This window comes from Siniperca chuatsi, linkage group LG14 (assembly GCF_020085105.1).
Source record: "Siniperca chuatsi isolate FFG_IHB_CAS linkage group LG14, ASM2008510v1, whole genome shotgun sequence".
NCBI classification, from domain to species: domain Eukaryota; kingdom Metazoa; phylum Chordata; class Actinopteri; order Centrarchiformes; family Sinipercidae; genus Siniperca; species Siniperca chuatsi.
Genome location: NC_058055.1, coordinates 15,319,415 through 15,338,823, shown reverse-complemented (window position 1 = coordinate 15,338,823; position 19,409 = coordinate 15,319,415). Strand labels below are relative to the sequence as shown.

At 39.9% G+C, this 19,409-nt stretch overlaps 1 protein-coding gene across 1 annotated transcript in view; it reads left to right on the top strand.

The window, feature by feature from the left end:
* The window catches only part of pds5b (PDS5 cohesin associated factor B), a 30,022-nt gene extending 10,613 nt beyond the window's left edge, over positions 1-19,409 (top strand). Inside the window, exons 5-35 of the mRNA XM_044222144.1 lie at positions 1,006-1,103; positions 2,091-2,217; positions 2,545-2,625; positions 2,813-2,953; positions 4,061-4,176; positions 4,702-4,796; positions 5,093-5,238; positions 6,025-6,176; positions 7,577-7,690; positions 7,958-8,039; positions 8,133-8,181; positions 8,388-8,527; positions 10,131-10,246; positions 10,433-10,538; positions 11,006-11,166; positions 11,372-11,495; positions 11,971-12,129; positions 12,392-12,460; positions 12,713-12,849; positions 13,096-13,219; positions 13,454-13,658; positions 14,045-14,159; positions 14,543-14,675; positions 14,794-14,913; positions 15,397-15,459; positions 15,577-15,722; positions 16,019-16,091; positions 16,757-17,175; positions 17,334-17,414; positions 18,372-18,468; positions 18,601-19,409. Of these exons, the coding sequence (XP_044078079.1) occupies positions 1,006-1,103; positions 2,091-2,217; positions 2,545-2,625; positions 2,813-2,953; positions 4,061-4,176; positions 4,702-4,796; positions 5,093-5,238; positions 6,025-6,176; positions 7,577-7,690; positions 7,958-8,039; positions 8,133-8,181; positions 8,388-8,527; positions 10,131-10,246; positions 10,433-10,538; positions 11,006-11,166; positions 11,372-11,495; positions 11,971-12,129; positions 12,392-12,460; positions 12,713-12,849; positions 13,096-13,219; positions 13,454-13,658; positions 14,045-14,159; positions 14,543-14,675; positions 14,794-14,913; positions 15,397-15,459; positions 15,577-15,722; positions 16,019-16,091; positions 16,757-17,175; positions 17,334-17,414; positions 18,372-18,468; positions 18,601-18,633 (3,822 nt within the window). The 3' untranslated portion in view covers positions 18,634-19,409. The remainder of the gene's footprint in view (positions 1-1,005; positions 1,104-2,090; positions 2,218-2,544; positions 2,626-2,812; positions 2,954-4,060; positions 4,177-4,701; positions 4,797-5,092; positions 5,239-6,024; positions 6,177-7,576; positions 7,691-7,957; positions 8,040-8,132; positions 8,182-8,387; positions 8,528-10,130; positions 10,247-10,432; positions 10,539-11,005; positions 11,167-11,371; positions 11,496-11,970; positions 12,130-12,391; positions 12,461-12,712; positions 12,850-13,095; positions 13,220-13,453; positions 13,659-14,044; positions 14,160-14,542; positions 14,676-14,793; positions 14,914-15,396; positions 15,460-15,576; positions 15,723-16,018; positions 16,092-16,756; positions 17,176-17,333; positions 17,415-18,371; positions 18,469-18,600) is intronic.

Here is a 19,409-nt window from a genome sequence, read left to right as displayed (position 1 = left end):
ACTTCTGAAAGTGGCAGGACTCTGTGTGGTAGCGGAAGTCTGTGGTGTAGATGGTGAAGTTACAGTTTTAATGATATTAATTGCTTTACACTTCATGCAACAACAGTGAAATCAATTAGCTACAGTAGCCATAAAGGGGTGTATATAAGATTAAGTTGTTTAATTTAACATGGAATTGAAACCTCAACAAATCTCAAACAAATCCAGGCAAACGGTCATTATGCTCTCTGAAAACTGAACTAGAGTAAACAAGTTCTGCTGTCTAAGTGGCTATAATCCATATTTTTTATAATAACAATGTATCAAATTACAGTGTGTAATGGGAGTCGCTTATAGTGATGAACCTACAGAGAATCATCACCTGAGTTTCAGCTCATTGTTTAGCGGGCCGGCCCACAACTTTACTGTTGTAGCTTACTCTCACCACTCTCAAAGTGTCGTTTTTGGTTGCAGCAGGCAGCTGTTTTCAGACAAAAAGCTCTAAAAACCCACTGTACACTACCTTCTCAGCACCAAACAGCAGACGGACACATTTAGTGATTATCTGGTGAACATAGTGGAGCTTTTAGCAGCAAAGAATCCAGACATTTCCCTCAGGAGTTGGTAGAGACCAAAAACAGAGCTAAAAGAGGATGTATATTGGACTTTAATTCACCAGGTGGACACCAACATGACTCCAGGTGAATGCCAATATTTCTCTGTAACTGCTGAATGTGTAAATAAGCAACTGTTAGCTAACAAGTTCAACATATCTACTTAAAAGGTGATGATATGTCAATGTTGTGTTCACAACTTGTTTCCGCTGGCCCCAAGTGGCCAAAAAAACCCAGCAGTTATTGCAGGTTTAAAGGGAAATTACTTTGATTTGGTTTTTGGGAGATTATTATTGAAAGTCAACCTACAAGCAAACATGGCTGTCCTTCACCCTCCTTACCACATTCTTCTTTGACCTTCCTAGTTTGCATCTGCATTGCCACTAATGTCCTGCCTCCTGTTTTTGTTCAGAACATAGCATGGGTGAAGTCCTACAATATTTGCTTTGAGCTTGAAGACAGCAATGAGATATTCACCCAGCTTTACAGAACACTCTTCCAGGTCATCAAGTAAGTCCTTTTTATCAAAGCCCACCTCAATGTGATGTGAATATTTGTGTGTTCATATTCATCATGGTGTATTATGTGGGTATGTATGCCCAGCTTTTATTTTTCCACATTCCACCTTCCTCCTTTTTTTTTGGCTGCTGCAGTCCTTAATGACAGAAATGAACCCTTGTAGCCCTCACTAACATCTCAGTCTGTCTCTGGTGCTACATCACAAAACCGCACCGTAGCAGTCCGGTTGTTTCTCTTTGATTGCCCTCCCTGCTCTCCTCTCTTTCCTCCTAACCCCGCTCTCAATTTCACTCTGCTGAACACAACCTTGAGGGCTGAATTCTGCAGTACAGAATTTGGCTCTTTGCCACTGGAACAAAATTGTGGTTGTGTGTGTGAAGGTTTTGCAAGCACAATGCTTTTTTGTTATATAGGAAGAATCTAAAGAGCTCTGCTTTCCATTTGAAATATTAGCAGTGAGCTAGAAGGTGTAGGGGTATGCAGCCCTCATGTTTGTGTGTGTGTGTGTGTGTGTGTGTGTGTGTGTGTGTGTAAGTGACACTTTCAGTGAATGGGAGGTAATGAGACTAGTAATGCCTGGCAGCGTTGAGGACAGTATTCGCTGAGATACAAATCTAGGTAATAAGCTTTACTTCCGCTGTCCTGCAGATCATTATGAGAAAGTACACCCACCCTCTTTGTGATCAGTGCATCGCAGTCTGTTTATGTGAGGCCAGTTTGTTTTCAAAATGAGAGATCAAGCAAGTAAAAACATGAATCCATACAAAATGCTGCCAGCAAAGTAAATCACAGCCATGGTGCACTAAAAATGACAGATACGTGTTGAATGGGTGGAGTACACACTACCTAGGAATATTTGACATTTTGATTTAAACCCAGTCAATTTTGAGTTGCTGCTTCAATGGGAACCAGTGTGGAATATTATATTTTAAGTTACGCAATCCTTGACCTTTGACCCTTCTTGCCATGTTTCCCTAGCAACGGTCACAACCAGAAGGTGCACATGCATATGGTGGACCTGATGAGCTCCATCATCTGCGAGGGTGACACTGTATCGCAGGAGCTGTTGGACACCGTGTTGGTCAACCTGGTGCCAGCACACAAGGTATGTGCACAACGTGTGGATGCACGTGCACTTCTGAAGTGAGTTGATATTGTCAGTAGACTGAGGCCATTATCATTTTCCATACCCTGTAATTCAGTGAGACCCCTGCAGGTGGAAAGAAGTAACGCAGCTTAAGAGTTTGTGCACAAACATCTGTGGACTTCTGTGCCTGCTACAAGCATCCTAATGGGATTCTTCTGAGTGAAAAGCAAAGAATGATGGACTACACCCTTACGTTATTTGTAATGTTTTTGTCACCCAGACATCTATCTGAACATGTTCTCTGACCTGCTGTTTTATTCACCAATTGTTTTTCTGTCTTTCTAGAATTTGAATAAACAAGCATATGACCTGGCCAAAGCTCTGCTGAAGAGGACTGCTCAGGCTATTGAACCCTACATTACCAATGTGAGATTACATCTTTGACACACTCCTGTTTATTTTTTGTCCTTACATTTTTATATGTATGGCTGGATGGAGAATTGTTTTTTTTTTTTTCTGAAAAGTCACACTTTGAGTTGCAGGACCATGTAGGATCTCTTTTTGGATGTGTTATCAGTAGCCATTATTCCTCCCTCTCTGTCTTCTTCATCAGTTCTTCAACCAGGTGCTGATGCTGGGAAAGACTTCAGTCAGTGATCTGTCTGAACACGTTTTTGACCTCATCTTGGAGCTTTACAACATAGACAGCCACCTGCTGCTCTCAGTGCTGCCACAGCTGGAATTTAAACTCAAGGTATAGAAAAACTCTTTCAGTTGAACAGTAAAGCACCACACTACTCTGTGGATTTTTAAACATATACTGTTTATAGCTGGGTTTTTGTTGTTGTTGTTGTTTGCATAAATGGAGCCTTTAGCGTCTTACATTTGTCATATTATGTTGTTAGTATAGTTGTTTTGTGCAGTACACCTTACTGCACTTTATTAGGACATTTGGCAGATTTATTATTATTATTATTATCATTGCTATAAGATTCGGTTGTAACATTAATAGCAGTTAAATAGATGGAAGCAGCAGCAATGCTTGTCTTAATATTGGTTTTAAGCGTTATCCTCATACACCAGACTAAAAACATGAATTTTCTGACCTATTACCCACAGAATTGCACATTTTCACTTTCTCTGCAGGTTTGTTGATTCATATTAGAAAGATAAAGCAGTCAGCATAATGTTGCCTCTGCAGTGTCTCATAAAGGCTTCCTGCTGATGGATAACGCTCATTAACTGTTCAGAGGGAGTGTAGATCACTGCTGTCTCCTCAAAATAATAGCTGCGATAAAATCTCTCCCCCACAGACTACACACTCTCTCTCTCTCTCTGTTTCTCTCATGCTCGCTCAGTCTTTGTCTCACCCTCATTCTTTTCATCTTTATCTCTCCTCACTTGTTCTCTCTTCTTTCTCTCCCTACTGCTTTTCTTCTTTCATCCTCACTCCTTCCCTTGTCCTACTTCTTGTCTTCCTTTGTCTTTACTTTGTCTCTGCTGTTTTCTTTTCTTCGCACCTCATTCTAAAACAAGATTGATACCAAGCAGCCTTTGTGTGTTATGAAAATGGTAATGTTGCCAATGTAGTTAATGTAGTAGTAGTAATAATAATCTTTTATTTATAGAGCAGTTTTCAAAATCCATGTTACAAAGTACTTCACAAAGGCAGCAAAATAAAACACAAGTCATAAAACCATCTGGTTTTAAAAGAAAACAGATAGTAGAAGTAAAAGACAGTTTAAAGAAAATTTAAAGTCAAGTAAAATCAGGAAAGGCTCTCTGATAATGTCCATTCAACACAGCCAAATTCTGTACATCATTTCTCTCTCTGTCTCTCTTCTTCCCTCTGTCTCTGCAGAGTAATGATAATGATGAGAGGCTGCAGGTGGTGAAGCTGCTGGCTAAGATGTTTGGAGCCAAGGACTCTGAGTTGGCCGCACAGAACAAACCACTCTGGCAGTGTTACCTGGGCAGGTTGGTGTCAGCGTTGTGGCTATGGTATCCACAGACTCTTGAAAAGTCTGGAAATACTCATATTTGATACTTTCAGATGGGCTAAAATGTGTACAGATCTTATTTTTTTTCAACATGCAATTATTGTTTGCTATTGTTGGTGGTTCTTTCTTAGATTCATACTAATATTGTATAACAACAACTCTGTTTACCAAAGCACATGTGATCATGTTGTGGGACAAAGTTTTCGTTCATGTTCTTTAACAGTCAATTTCCATGTCTTCATTTGTCATACACACACTTTCAGAGTTTCAGAAATTATTTTTGCAATACTTAGTTTGAAAAAAGCTTGTTTTGTGAGATTTGTCTCTTGGTTTATGACTTATGACTTTTGTTGCATTACAATGTCTTAAATTTGACTTTCTGAGGCACACTATGTGCATGCAGCAAATACTTGCTGGGTAATTTGTTTTTGGTTAGGTGTGTGTGTGTGTGTGTGTGGCTCACCTTGTTGCAGACATTAACATTCATTTTTTTTCCCATAAGGTTTAATGACATCCATGTGCCCATCAGACTGGAGTGTGTTAAGTTTGCCAGTCATTGTCTCATGAACCACCCAGACCTGGCCAAAGACCTCACAGGTAAATCAGCTAAAATGCACTGACTTGTGATCAGATATATTTTTGGGAAACCTGCTCTCGATTGATGAGAAGTTTATCAGCATGTGATCAGTGTTGAGTTGTTTTACCACTATATGAAGGTGATAGCACAACACTTGGACCACTTACAAGCTCCTAATAATAAGTTCCAAGCTTATTATTGTTCCTTTGAAGTGTGTAATTTGGGAGACATTAGAAGCATTTGCTGAGTATTTTCTCTGTGTTAACGGTGGCCGGTTGTCTCACATCCCACTTATTTGTTCCTGTTTTCCTCACAGAATACTTGAGGGTCAGATCACATGACCCAGAAGAGGCCATCCGCCATGATGTCATCGTCTCTATAGTAACTGCTGCCAAGAAAGACCTGTCTTTAGTCAATGATGCATTGCTCAATTTTGTAAAGGAGAGGACCTTGGACAAGAGAGTAAGTGGGCACATTTTGTGTACATTTGGAAGTGTCAGTATGCTCTCATGCTGTTTTTCAGTGTGCTTTATGTAGACCGTGGCGATGCGGTGAAATATATAATCACAATTTTTTAATATTGATATTTATCACAGTATAAATGAAGTCACTATTTTTTTCGAGCTAAATAATTTAATAGTAGTAGATTCAGAACCTGAAAAACATTTGTATGAGCTGTATGAGATTTTCTATTTGAAAATCTATTTACAATAATTTATTTATACAAAAATAAACAAAAATCTTCAAACCTGTCAGTCTAAATCCTGTCAGCACCATGTATATTTCTATTTAAAAACTATTAGCATGTATGCTTTGTCTATTAATGGGGAGGAAAGCACATAGTTTTGTTACGGTTTGTTGCTGAGGTGCCTCTCTGAGAGCCTTGCGGCCCGTTCCAGTGGATGGGTCTAATTGCGGGTGAGAGTGTAAGCGCTTTCACTCTGCGTGCTTTATCAGATGGTGGTGCTTCAGCTGATGCATGTAGTTTGTGGTATTGTCCGTCTTTGTTGGTACATGTTTTTAGATAACATTATACATCACCTATCTGTTTCATGTGGGACTTTAAATAGCATTAATCTAGCCGCATTTGGGACTGTCTCATCCACTTTGTGGCCAAGCAGGGATTTAAGTAGCCAAAGTATCTCCACACAACCGATGTCTTGTTACCTCATTATCCACAACAGCTCGTTTGACTAGTTTTCATGGTTGGAAATGTCTCTTCCTCTGTCTTTTCCTGTCCTTCATCAGTGGCGTGTACGTAAGGAGGCCATGATGGGCCTGGCATCGATCTACAGGAAGTACTCTCTGCAGGGAGAGGGAGGGAGGGAGGCCTCTAAACAGATTTCCTGGATCAAAGACAAGCTGCTCCATATCTACTACCAGAACAGCATCGATGACAGGTTTGTGGTCATGTGTTCCTGTCAGTTACATTAAAAACGTAGGAAAATTAAAACACCTTCATTAATTTCCAGAAACCGTTTACTACCTGGGGTTAAGTGTTTAAAAGGTAGAGCATTTAAATCCAAAAAGATACTGATTAGTCTCTCTGTGAGTTCCTTGAATCATTTGCTCAACCACTTTTCGTGTGTGCCTTGAGCTATTGGCAATGTGCCGTGGATTTCTGCACTTAATTTTGTTTGAATTTCTCTTGTTTCATGGATTACCAGCCGAATGTAGTTAATGACATCACATTGAGATACTTTATAGCAGACTTTGGCAGTGTGCCAAACACTTTTCAACCGTCTCAAACACAAACGTTAAAAGTTTTTGAAGGTTTTTGAAGTCTGTCCTTCAGAATCCAAAGAGCAAGGGCTTCTCTCTACACTCAAATTATTTGTCACTGCACTTTGACAGTCATACAGGGGAAAATATCATTTTGTAAATGTAAAGCAGTCACAGCTGTTTTAATAAGCAAGTGAAATATGTAGGACTTGATTTTTATCATTTGAGCACCCAGACAGTACTCTGCAGCATCACTCGCTTCACTTTCAACTGGAAGCTTTGGTCTATTATTGTTTCTCCACCTGCACATGCACAACATGGAGAGCCCACAGTACCTCTCTGGGGGTTGTTCAAAGTAATTCTGCGAAATGTCACGAGCTGAAGTAGAAAGTAGATGAGCCATGTTGAGGCAAAGTGGGCACCTCTGGATAAAAGCCTAAATGACAAAACAACACAACAACTTAGTCTCAGATCTAACTGCAGAGCAGTGTCTGAGGGTGCAGTTATCCTTTTAATGACTCTGCTGCAGTGGAACTGCTCAGCTGCCAACAGGAAAAGTCTGTATTGTAACAGGCAGTTCCTGAGTGTGTGTGTGCATGTGTGTAACTGTATGAAAGTTAAGCAGGGAAGCATTGAAATACTTTAGCATGCTCAGCAAATTCTCTTAAAACCTCTGAAATGTGATTATCCAAAATTTAAGGTCATAAAATGTCCGTTTTTTTAATGAGAGGTTTAAGATTATGTCCGGACCGATAAGTCATATCAATCTATTTAATTAGACAGTCTGATATTTGGTTAGAATCTGCCAGTGAGAGAATTGAATCTCTCATGCATAAATATTTGATGATGATCTTTTTTCAAGGGCATTCTCAAAATTTCAACGGCACTTTGTCCCAAGCTGCCTTAATTTCTGACTCTGGTGTAGATAATCCTATTAAACAAATCTAATGGTAGGTTAATGACTGTCAGCACTCTCAGCTCAAACCCTTAAAGAGGAAAAACAAACAGCGTTGGATTAAATCTAAGAATATCCTTGGAAACTAAGTTTCCTCCTAAATGTTTCCCTCTGTGTGCACAGGTTGCTGGTGGAGCGGGTCTTTGCCCAGTACATGGTTCCTCACAACCTGGAAACCACTGAGAGGATGAAGTGTCTTTACTACCTGTATGCCACCCTTGACACAAATGCTGTCAAGTAAGTCTTTCTCACACATAAAAGATCAAGACGGTGGCAAAATGTGACTTGCCATTTGTTTTGTTAAAAAAAAAAGTTGAAGGTTTGGAAAAGATTGTGATGGTCTGAAGGTCTGAAGAACATGATGAAATTCACTCACACCAACTTTGAACTGTCTGGAAGAAATATTCAAAAGGAAGGCCTTTATTTCCCTACTGTAATACTATTCCTCCTCATCATCATGTGTTTCCCTCTCCATCCTTTGACTCCTCCTCTGTGCCTCCTCAGAGCTTTGAATGAGATGTGGAAGTGCCAGAATCTGCTGAGACACCACGTCAAAGACTTGCTGGACTTGGTCAAAAAACCCAAGGTAACTCTGACTGAAGCACACTACAAAAAGCTGATGGGTTAATATACCCGTGTTTCATGTTTCTAAAATATTTTGTTAATGTATTTTTTGTAGTCTGAAGCATCGAGCAAGGCTGTATTCGCCAAAGTCATGGTGATCACAAGTAAGTGATCTCACACATAACTTACATCTATTTATTTGAATTACTAACTTACACTGCTATGCAGATCTTTCCACTCATAGTAGCTTAAGTAGGGGGAAAAAAGAACAAAATTTCTAATGAAATTGCTTAAACAGGGATGACCTAACCACCCCGCCTTTCAAATCTATGCCATGTAGACATGAACTTTTAATTCTGTGTGTCTATAGGGAACCTGCCAGACCCGGGCAAGGCTCAGGACTTTGTGAAGAAGCTGGCTCAGGTCCTGGATGATGATGAGCGGATCAGAGATCAGTTGGAAACCTTGGTCAGCCCCACCTGCTCCTGCAAGCAAGCTGAAGTCTGTGTGGTGAGTATTAACGTTTCTGTCCGAGATCACAGTGTAGTGTCCTTTAATTGAAATGCTGACATCCCTTAAAGTTATAGTAAACTTAAATTTGTTGGACTCCAAAGACATTTTCTCAAATGGACATATTTTACTTTGGATTAAAGCCTCAGTGTAGAAGGTTTTTCATTTGTAGCGCTAAGCACTGAGTCAGTATTTTGAGTTTGAAAAGGTTGTTAAAGTTGGGAGGTCAGTAATCTCTTAACTAAATGTATCTCATCTATCTTTTAAATTAACAAATACTCAGAACGTGTAGACATAGGCGTTTTCTGGTTTCATTGTTAATGAAGCCAAGTGGCAGCTTGGATTTATGGTGGTAAGAGGATTCCAGTGACCATCTGGTATCAAAAAGTATCAGAACACTTCAAGCCCCACTCTGTTGTTTGTTTCTATGCTTATTATGTTCACAAAAAACGTAAGCCCTTTACAGACATGAAATACACAACCTAGCTTGCTTCATCTATTTGTTAAAGTGATGGCATTTTGTCATTCGGACATAGGTGACTTTTACGTTAATGTTCTATATGGTTTCGTTCAGTTGCAAAAGTTATGAAAGCGATGAGTGTTTTCTGTTCTCTCTCTCAGGCCGCATCACTGATGGATTTTAAAACTTATTTTGCCGTTGAAGGCTTAATGACCGTCGTGAGTGCGAGGGCCGCTCGTCGCTGCTTCTAAGAGTGAATCTACTGATACATTTTAACATCAGTTTCGTCATTTAATGTTATTTGATAGCGAATTTTGCTGCCTGTTTTACAATATCCAATACTGCACAAACATTGAATGATAGCACATTAAGTTTGCTCACATGCTGTATGTGAAGAGTTTCACTGGATATTCATTTATTCATCCATACAGTTGGCATGAATGAACACTGGAAATACATGGACATACTGTTGGTCAGATTATTGTAAGATGTGTTTTTTTGTATTTTTTTAATTTTTATTTTTTACCTCCTTTCCCCTGCTTGCGCAAGGGGAAATAGTTTTTATAGACTGATCTGATATAAGAAGACTGATCTCTTCAACGCTTAAAATTGGCTCTTTCGCTGTCTCCTAGTTTATTAAACTGATTTTGTGCATAAAAGATGATGATTTAGATAGTAAATGTATTACAGTGGTGTTAGAAGGCCAAACAAGACACGCATCTCTCTGCTGCTTTGTTTTACTTTGCGCTGCTGCAGCCTTTGCGTTAATCTGACAGCATTCAGTTCAGACTTGTGCCGTGTTGAAAATGATACTTGCATTACTACGTCCGGCCTTGTAAGATTGTGACATTTATGTAAAAGTGACCAGGGGGCTTATTCAGACATGAGACAGACATCTTAAATTGCCATCGGATTAACGTAAAGGGGTGCATGTCTGAAAGGGGAAAGGATTTAAGACCAACAGGTAAAGTATCACTTTATCACTTTATCACTTTAGAAGTATCGCTTCTGGATCTACATTACTAGTTATCTTTGAGTCTAAAAATAATAGGTGTTGGGCGGAGGAATTGTCAGTTTATCTGTATTACAGTGTCATTACTTTCATTCTTTTAATTTCTTTTTATTTGTTGGTCACCTTTTCAGCGAGACATCACTAAAAAACTCGGCAGCCCCAAACAGCCCAGCAATCCATTCCTGGAAATGGTCAAGTTCCTGCTGGAGAGAATTGCTCCTGTACACATCGACACAGAATCCATCAGGTACACTGTGTGTGTGTGTGTGTGTGTGTGTGTGTGTGTGTGTGGAAAGGCCCATAACACAAACTTTGTATTAAGGTGATGATTAAAGACTACAAATGCCAGTGATATTTGATTCACTTGTGCAGTATTTGACCCTTTTTTTCCGTCTTTTTTTTTATCTCTTTCATCTCGACCATCATCTATCAGTGCTTTGGTAAAACAGGTTAACAAATCTATAGATGGAACAGCTGATGATGATGAGGAGGGCGTCCCAACTGAAGAGGCCATCAGAGCAGGACTGGAACTGCTGAAGGTAAAAACCAGCAAGAAAATAAATTCCACTCTGGATATCTGCATATATCTACAAAATGAGATGAAGAATACTGGGGTTGTCATTTCAGTATCTTGTATTGATGCTCCATTTAACAAAATGCTTGTAGGGGGGGAAAAAAAATCTAAATCATGGGCTCTACACGCCTATCAGTTCTGCTGCTGGGGTGTCTGTGAATTGCTGCCTGCAAACAGTGATTGATATGCCCCTCCTGCAGTTTTTAACATGGATGCGGGGCTGGCAGCAGCAATCACAACACATTAATAATGATAACATAAAGACTTTTCATGTCTTTCCAGTGAGTTTGTGTTTTATCAGTTTCTAGAGTTTGCTTATTATATATATTCAACACTTTTTTTTCTGATGACTTCAGTGATTATTATTGAAAAATATTTATTATGCGTCATGCAGCAGTTGTTTGACCCTTGTTTGTTTTTCATCCCACACAGGTGCTGTCGTTCACACACCCAGTGTCCTTCCACTCTGCAGAAACGTTTGAGTCTCTGCTGGGTTGTCTGAAGATGGATGATGAGAAGGTCGCAGAGGCTGCACTGCAGATCTTCAAGAACACAGGCAGCAAGTTGGAAGAGAGTTTTCCTCACATCAAATCGTACGTTTCACTTCCTGATTGTTGCTTTCATTCGTTCTCTAGCTTACAGCAAGATGTTTGCAGTCACAGTCTGGTATTTAATCGTGCATAAAAATCTCTGTGGTTATTCATATTTTTCGACTGCAATGCTCGCTGTGAGCATGCTGTGACTTATGACAATACCTTCTATGGTTTTTAATGGTGTTCTCCTGCCTGCTCCCCCAAGTGTTTTGCTGCCGGTACTGCAGGCCAAAGCCAAGAGAGGCCCCCCTCGCCAGGCCAAGTATGCCATCCACTGCATCAACGCCATGTTCACCAACAGAGACACACATTTCGCCCAAATCTTCGAGGTCAGTAGGTCCCATGTCTTTAGTTTTATACTACTTCTTCTTTTTTTTTTTTTTTTTTTACACATATAAGAAAAACTTGTGAAACAATACACAAATTGCGTGTATCTCCTGGTCTGACACACTTTTGCAAAGCTTTTACATTTGTTGTGTTCTTTCAATTAAATTGGACTTTTCTCATTTTATGCAGAGGATCAGATTAGATTGATAAATGTGCCTAAAATATTTACAAAATGTAAAAAGAAACCACCCTGAGGTGAACTCAATATTCACTTCAACTACATCAAGTACGTGATAGAAATGAAATAATGAAACACTGATGCATCTGAATCTTGCTCTGGCACTAAAACAGGAATGACAAACATGCCTGTTCCTCTCAAACCTGAACAACTTGTTAGATATAATGTGATGCCCACCAGTAGATCTGTATGTCTGACCTAGAATGAAACAGTCAATGAAACGTTTTGTGTTTCTCCAGCCTCTGCACAAAGGCCTGGACCCTGCTAACCTGGAGCAGCTCATCACTCCTTTGACTACCCTGGGTCACCTGGCTCAGCTGGCCCCAGAACAGTTTGCTGCCCCGCTCAAATCTCTAGTCGCCAACTTCATTGTGAAGGATCTCCTCATGAACGACAGGGTACACACATCATATGTATTCAGTATATACAAAAACTTACAACAAACTCTATAGAAAATAAGTGCCAGTTTTTAATAGTTACTATTGTTTATTTATTCAATCAACACTTAACAAGTTCACTAATAAAGTCCTGGGGGAAACCCTGAAACAGTACTGCTCCGAGGTCCCAAAAACCTACTGTTATCACAGTACTAGGATTTTGCTGTCTGTCTGTTCATATCATGTGAAGTAAGTCTTACCGTATTATTTGTGTTGTCTGTAGATCCCAGGCAAGAAGACAACCAAACTTTGGGTTCCTGATGATGAAGTGTCCCCAGAGACTCTGGCCAAGGTCAGCGGTGAACCCTTGTGTATCTCTTAAAAACTTTGTCCGCATGTACAGTGTACTGCTGTGTTTTTTGTTTTTTTATCTGAAGAATACTTTCAGAGACAGAACTGTCACGTTAATTATCATATCATCACAATCTTGCTTTATTTACCTTAACAAGTACATGAGGAGTTATCTCCCCTGATTCTGATTATTGTAACTCCAGTGATGCACTTTTGTTGGCCCAAAAATTATTTTTGACCCTCCTCCATTCAGATCCAGGGCATAAAGCTGATGGTGAGGTGGTTACTAGGAGTGAAGAACAACCAGAGCAAATCAGGAAACTCCACCCTGAGGATGCTGACTGCTATACTACACAGTGATGGAGACCTTACCGAGCAGGGCAGGATGGGGTAAATTACAAAGCCTATACTTCTTTATTAGACAAACCTAAGGTCATGTGTGTGTCAGCCTCCTGAGCAGCTCAGAGAAAGCTTTGTCTTCAGATTATAATCCTGTAATTTACAGCGATGCGTTGGATTTTAATGGGTTTTGTGGACTCTAGGGGGATGTAAGGCTTTAATCGTAACACATTTGCAGATATATAAAGAAATCCTTCTTTACTCTTGTCTCCTCTGCTCCTTCACCTCATCCCCCAGTAAACCAGACATGTCGAGGCTGCGACTGGCAGCGGCGTGCGCCCTGCTGAAGCTGGCACAGGAGCCCTGTTACCACGAAATCATCACACTGGAGCAATACCAGCTGTGTGCTCTCGTCATTAATGTAAAATCCTCTTTTTATGCAATGCTCATGCTCGAATTAGGGCTCTGCATCAGTTTTTGTTTTAATAGTTTTGATTTTATATTGTTTTGAAATGATGCACTACTATCTGGTATAATTTTCTCAGCCCTACTCCACCTCTACATTCCCTCCCCATATTTCTCTAAACCATTTCATCATCTATCCTCCTAATCATTGATTGTCACTGTTCTGTGCGTCTTTCTCTTTGTTGTCTAGGATGAGTGCTACCAGGTGCGACAGTGTTTTTCCCAGAAGCTCCATCGGGGCCTGTGCCGCCTCCGTCTGCCTCTGGAATACATGGCAGTGTTCGCTTTGTGTGCCAAGGACCCTGTTAAGGAGAGGAGGGCTCACGCTCGCCAGTGCCTGGTGAAAAACGTCAACATACGCCGAGAGTACCTCAAACAGCACGCCGCCATCAGCGGTAAAGAGACTAAACAAAATCTGACTATTTCAAATGAAATCTGACAATTTTTATTTATAGATTTTTATTTTATTTTTTTATTTTTTTAATCTTAAAAGCAGCTACAAAAAGTCTGTAGCATAAAACAAGTGCCCCATTATTTAATTTGTAACTTCTACAGTATACTGTATATCAAAACCAGAATATGTGAAAGGTAGGAATAAAAATAAGTGATGTGACTGTAAAGAGGAAATTAAAAAGAAATTGGTCAGGAGAAAAGGAATTAATAAGATCTTTTGCTCTCCTTATAGTGCGCCTCAGTGCCTATGGCAGTAATCATTAGCACTGTTGTGATGAGGTAGTATTGGTGCAATATTTACCGTGTGTGTGTGTGTGTGTGTCAACAGACAAGCTGTTCTCTCTGCTGCCGGAGTATGTGGTGCCCTACACCATCCACCTGCTGGCACATGACCCAGACTATGTCAAAGTACAGGACATCGAGCAGCTCAAAGAAATTAAAGAGTAAGTGGTGTTTGGGAAAGCTGTTGGTTGCTGATAGCACTGATGATAAAACAATACTTGAAAAAATGAGAAATACACTTTTCATAAATGTAATGCCAACTCTTAGATCAGTGTGGAATTTTACAACCTGGTGTTTGCATCATATTTTTGGGGGACATGCAGCTATTTTAGCTATAAATACACAAAGCACTGAATAATATCAACTTTTCCCCCCTACAGAGAATACTCAGTGCTAAAACTATTTTATTATTTCCATTACTCATACATTACATAAGTATCCAAATAGTTTTATGGTCTATGTCTGAGAACTTAAAAGGAAAATGCTACAAAATTATGTCTAGAATTCAAAGTCTGACTGATGTAAAACTTCCCCTCCTTGTTAGGGCTCTGTGGTTTGTCCTTGAGATTATCATGGCCAAGAATGAGAACAACAGCCATGCCTTCATAAGGAAAATGGTGGAAAATATCAAACAGACGAAAGATGCCCAGTCCCCCAACGATCCCAAAACCAACGAGGTACACATTACGTCTGCAAGTTCATGTACACTATATATTTAATATATGGACAATACATATTCATTCACTGCTCTAATTGCCATCTTGCTGATCAGATTTTTGTGTCTTCCCTGCACAGAAACTCTACACAGTGTGTGACGTAGCCATGAACATTATCATGTCAAAGAGCACCACCTACAGCCTGGAGTCCCCAAAAGACCCTGTGTTGCCCTCATGCTTCTTCACCAAACCAGACAAGGTTGGTGTCTGCCCCCCAAAGCATCTTAAATATTTTATTTCCAGCAAAGCACTTTCTTTTAATGTTCTTCTTTTTTTGATGCATATTAATAGCAAAAGCTGAGCTGGAAATTAGATGTTCAAAAACATTTTCTTTTCTTTTGACTTTGCAAAAGATGGGTCAAGATGCACATGCCCTTTTGAGTGTTATGGGTACTAATGCACCTCTATGAAAAGTGCACATAAAAACTTAAAAGATAAACAGGTGACTTGTATTTTCCTGTTTGCAGTAGCTGGTAGTACCCTGGTTTTCAGTGTCTGCTCCCTAGTTATTTGTGTAAACATGGGCTTATTTTAAGAGGAATTATCAACATAGCTGGCACACATGAGATTGTTTGGCAGGAGCAAACCTTCTGCTCATAATCCTCAGCTTGTGTTTCAGTTCAGTTTTTTGTTGTTCTCTCTACGCAAACAAGCTCTCTGACATAAGATTTCTCTGTTTCAGAATTTCAGCAACACAAAAAATTATCTCCCACCAGAGATGAAGGCATTCTTCACACCAGGAAAGGTAAGCTTAATCAAACCTCTGAAATGGTAATGTTGGCTTTTTTCATCTGATTTCTGCCTTTTTGTTGGATGGAACACGTATCCATCTCAAACTCTTTGTCACCTCTCGCTCCTCAAGCCCAAGTCGGCTAACGTTTTGGGTGCAGTAAACAAGCCGCTGTCGTCGGCGGGGAAACCACTCCAGAGTAAAGCTTCTCGTATGGAGACTGCCAGCAACGACGACTCCTCGTCCAACCCAGGCTCTCCACAACGCAGCAAGACCAGGTACAAGACATGTAATGCACATACAAACTCCTCTAAAGACTCACCATGCCACAGGGTGGAATCGGGCCAGTAGTATTTTCGTAATCCTGCTGACAGACAAACAAACGGCACCGAAAACATAACCTCCTTGGTGGAGGTAACAAACTGCCTCACAGCACAGAGAGTGAAGATGTTCACTGATATATGCTCATAGACTGCACAGGACCACAGAATAAGATGGCTTTTTTATCTTGTCACATTGGGTTGCATTTCTGTGTTTGTATATAAAATACTAATTAATAATTGCTTTGTTTCAGGCATGACAGCACAGAAATGGATCATAGTGAAAACGAAGACATCAGCCTAAAGAGAGCAGACAGCACTGACAAGGTAATAAAACCTCTTTATATGCAAATATAATATCTACTGTGATGTGAGACTGGTTATTATAATATAGTAACAGAGATTCAATGTTGTCTTTTCATGGTTTTAAGCTGCTTGGTCTTATGATTTAAAGTTATTTGTGAGTTTTATCAGAGTGAAAATGAACATCTGCTTGGTCATCATATCCACATTACTAATGAGTTTCTCAGACCATCTTGCGTGTAAATATCGTCGGAAAGCTCCAGTAATCATCCCAAAAATATTACATTATAGAGTTATTTGTTCCAAACTATTGGGATATCTTATGTTGTCAGAATCTCCCAGCCATAATCCTCTTGAAAATGTTGTGTTGCTGTGATCCCGTTGAGTGTTGCAAGTCATAAATCCTTGTGTCTCTGTTGTGATTCTACACTGCAAACACCTGCTGGATTTAAGTCAAGATAGGATTAGCAAGTACATGTTGTGTAAACTATAAGCCTCCAGACCTACTGCATAGATCATTTTGTATTTGTTTAGTTCAGAATAAATACAGTTCAGCAGTTCTCTCTTCACCAAAAAGTCAGAAATAAAGGTATCTTCTTAGAGGGGTTCTGGCTTGGTCATGAAAAATTATGGGTCACAAAGCAGGACACACATCAGCCCTTGTCAACCATTTCTTCTTTCATTAACAGGATATTGAAAAGCCCCGTGGTCGCAAACGTGGTGTAACTTCTAGTGACGACCTGGACAGCAAGCCAAAGCGTGGACGCAAGAAGGCGGCAGCCAACACGACTGCAGCGGCCGAGTCCGAGGACCAGTGGGACGAGGACAATCGGCCAGAGGACGAACAGAACAGCCCGCCGAAAAAAGGACGCAGGGGCCGGCCTCCAAAGTCTGCTACACCCAGTCAGGACACACCTGCCAAGGGGAAGAGGGGGCGAAAGAAGGCAGCTCCTCCACCAGAGGAGGAGGAGGAGGAGGAGGAGGAAGAGGAGAGAGGGGAGGAGGAAGCAGTAGAGGAGGAGGAGGAAGAGGATGACCGGAGCAGTGAAAATATGGAGTTGAAGACCAAGGGAGGAAGGCAAGCCAGGGCGCCGCGGCGATCACAAGGGTAAGAAACAGAAAAACCTCCCTGGGTTCAATAAATGCATACAAAGAAGTTGGATCAGCTTCACTAATAACATCTGCTGTTGGCACTGAGATTTCTGTCCGCAAGATTCATTTTGATTTAAACTCTGGTGTCGTTTGCATTTTGTCTTTGTTCAACAGCTCGGAGTCCGCAGAGTCCACACCGCAGAAGAGGAGAGGACGTCCACCCAAATCAGCTCAGCCGCCTGCCAAGAAACCAGCGTAAGATGCACACTAGCTTTGTGATCTTCCAGGCTTTTGCATAAACTTCAGCGTGCATTTTCTACATCACAGTGAGGGTTTGTGTGTCATGAAATTAAATTTTTTGCTCACCTGCCGCTGTCTGGTAAAGTAATTGCAATGGACCAGCCTAGCATGATTTTTCTTCTTAGCGCAAGGTCTACTTACTGGACATGTTCCAGATTTCTCAAAAAAATAAATAAATAAAAGGCCATGAGATGTAACTGAAAGCTCCAGAAAATTTCTGGAGTGGAACTTACTAAGAATTGAACTACTAATTCATTAGGTCAAAAATAACCCTTAAAGCTCAACATAATTTTTCTTAAACAAAATACATTTATCATATACAACATAATCCTCAATGTGGCTTATATGAAATTCTATGACAGCACAAAACTTCCTGTCACGTCGTCCTAGTAATGACACTACGTTTGTTAACTACAAATTTGTAAATTTGTATTTATGCGTTAACTATGGCATTTCCCTTATTTCATTTATGGTCACATTTAGTTAATGTATTTTGCTTAAAATTAGTGTAAAATTAAGGGTATAGATTTAGATTTAAATGTATGCTGAGTCTGCACAGTTTTCATGTTATGGACTCTTTTTTTTTTTTTTTTAATTAATTTATTTTTTGTCCAAATTATTACAAATTACTCAAATATGTCAGTGTAATGTCCATGCTACTTGTACAAAGAATCTAGATTACAAGTGAGCATTTTGAAGCATTGCTGCGTCTTACTGGCCAGTGTGTGTGAGACTTGCTGATTTATCTGCCAAATGTTGGTATTTTAAGAAAATTCTGTGTTGAACAAGGCCGCAGCTTTGTACTTCAGTGGGTGGTTGGTGATGCGTTGTCATGTTTCTACATTTACTAATGTCTCCCTGTTACACCTTGAGGCATTCGGATTAAGTGTGTATCCCCTCTGTGGTATCCAGGCGTGGTGGGCGATCAAAGGCAGCTGCTGCTAAAGAAGACTCTGAGGAAGAAGATGAAGAAGATGAGGAGGAGCAGGAGGACGAGCCAACACCGAAGGTACTGAAATTGTTACATGAATCAGATCTGGGAATTCTGGGTTTTAGACCAATTTAAGAAGTATGGAAGAATTTATAAGCTCCATTTCCTGTCCAGACTTTTCACCCTGTTTATTTTTTCTCTCTCCCCTAGGGTCGTAAGAAGGCAGCAGGGCGAAGAAGATGAGCTAAAAATAAAAAAAATGATGGGGGACAAACGAAAACGGCGAGTCTACTCTAAAGTCGTGGAAGAAAGACGTAGGAAAGAAAATATGGACATTGAACTTTTTAAACTTTTCATACGCCGACGCTCCTACTGTTACACAAATTCACACACTTGCATATACCACATGCACACTACATCAGTACATCGTATCATCAGCTGTGGGTTGTTGCATTGTGATGATGTTCGCCACATTAAGTAGAAATAATTTTAAGAGGAAAAAAAGATCACTCTTGTAAATAGTCTCTTATGTCTGTTTCATGTTCTATTGTTGTGTTTGATGCTGACTGGGGGGATGCTGTAAAGCCTTTACCCACCGATATTATTATTAAAGTGCTCCCATAAAGCAATATTGCTTATCAATCATTCCCTCTGTGTCACACTTTTAAAAACTGAAAGAGATTAACCATTATCTTTTTTTGTGACGTTAATTGTGTCATTTTACTTTAAAAGAAAACATGCGTTTTTGTTTACAGTTCTGTATATTAATACTTTTTTTTTTTTTTTTTTTTTTTTTTACCATGTATTGAAAAATTTAAAAAATGTCAGAAACCTGTCCAAATGTAGAGTTGCCTCTGGAAAAGATTGTAGTGTGAGTCTCATTTTTAGGTTTGTACTTACTGGTAGATGGAAGTCATGAGCAGCTGTGGTTGTAGTGTTTGTCACTGCTGATTAACTTGGCCTCACATCCACCCAGTCAGATCCTCCGTTGTATCAATATAATTCTCTATAAAACCTGA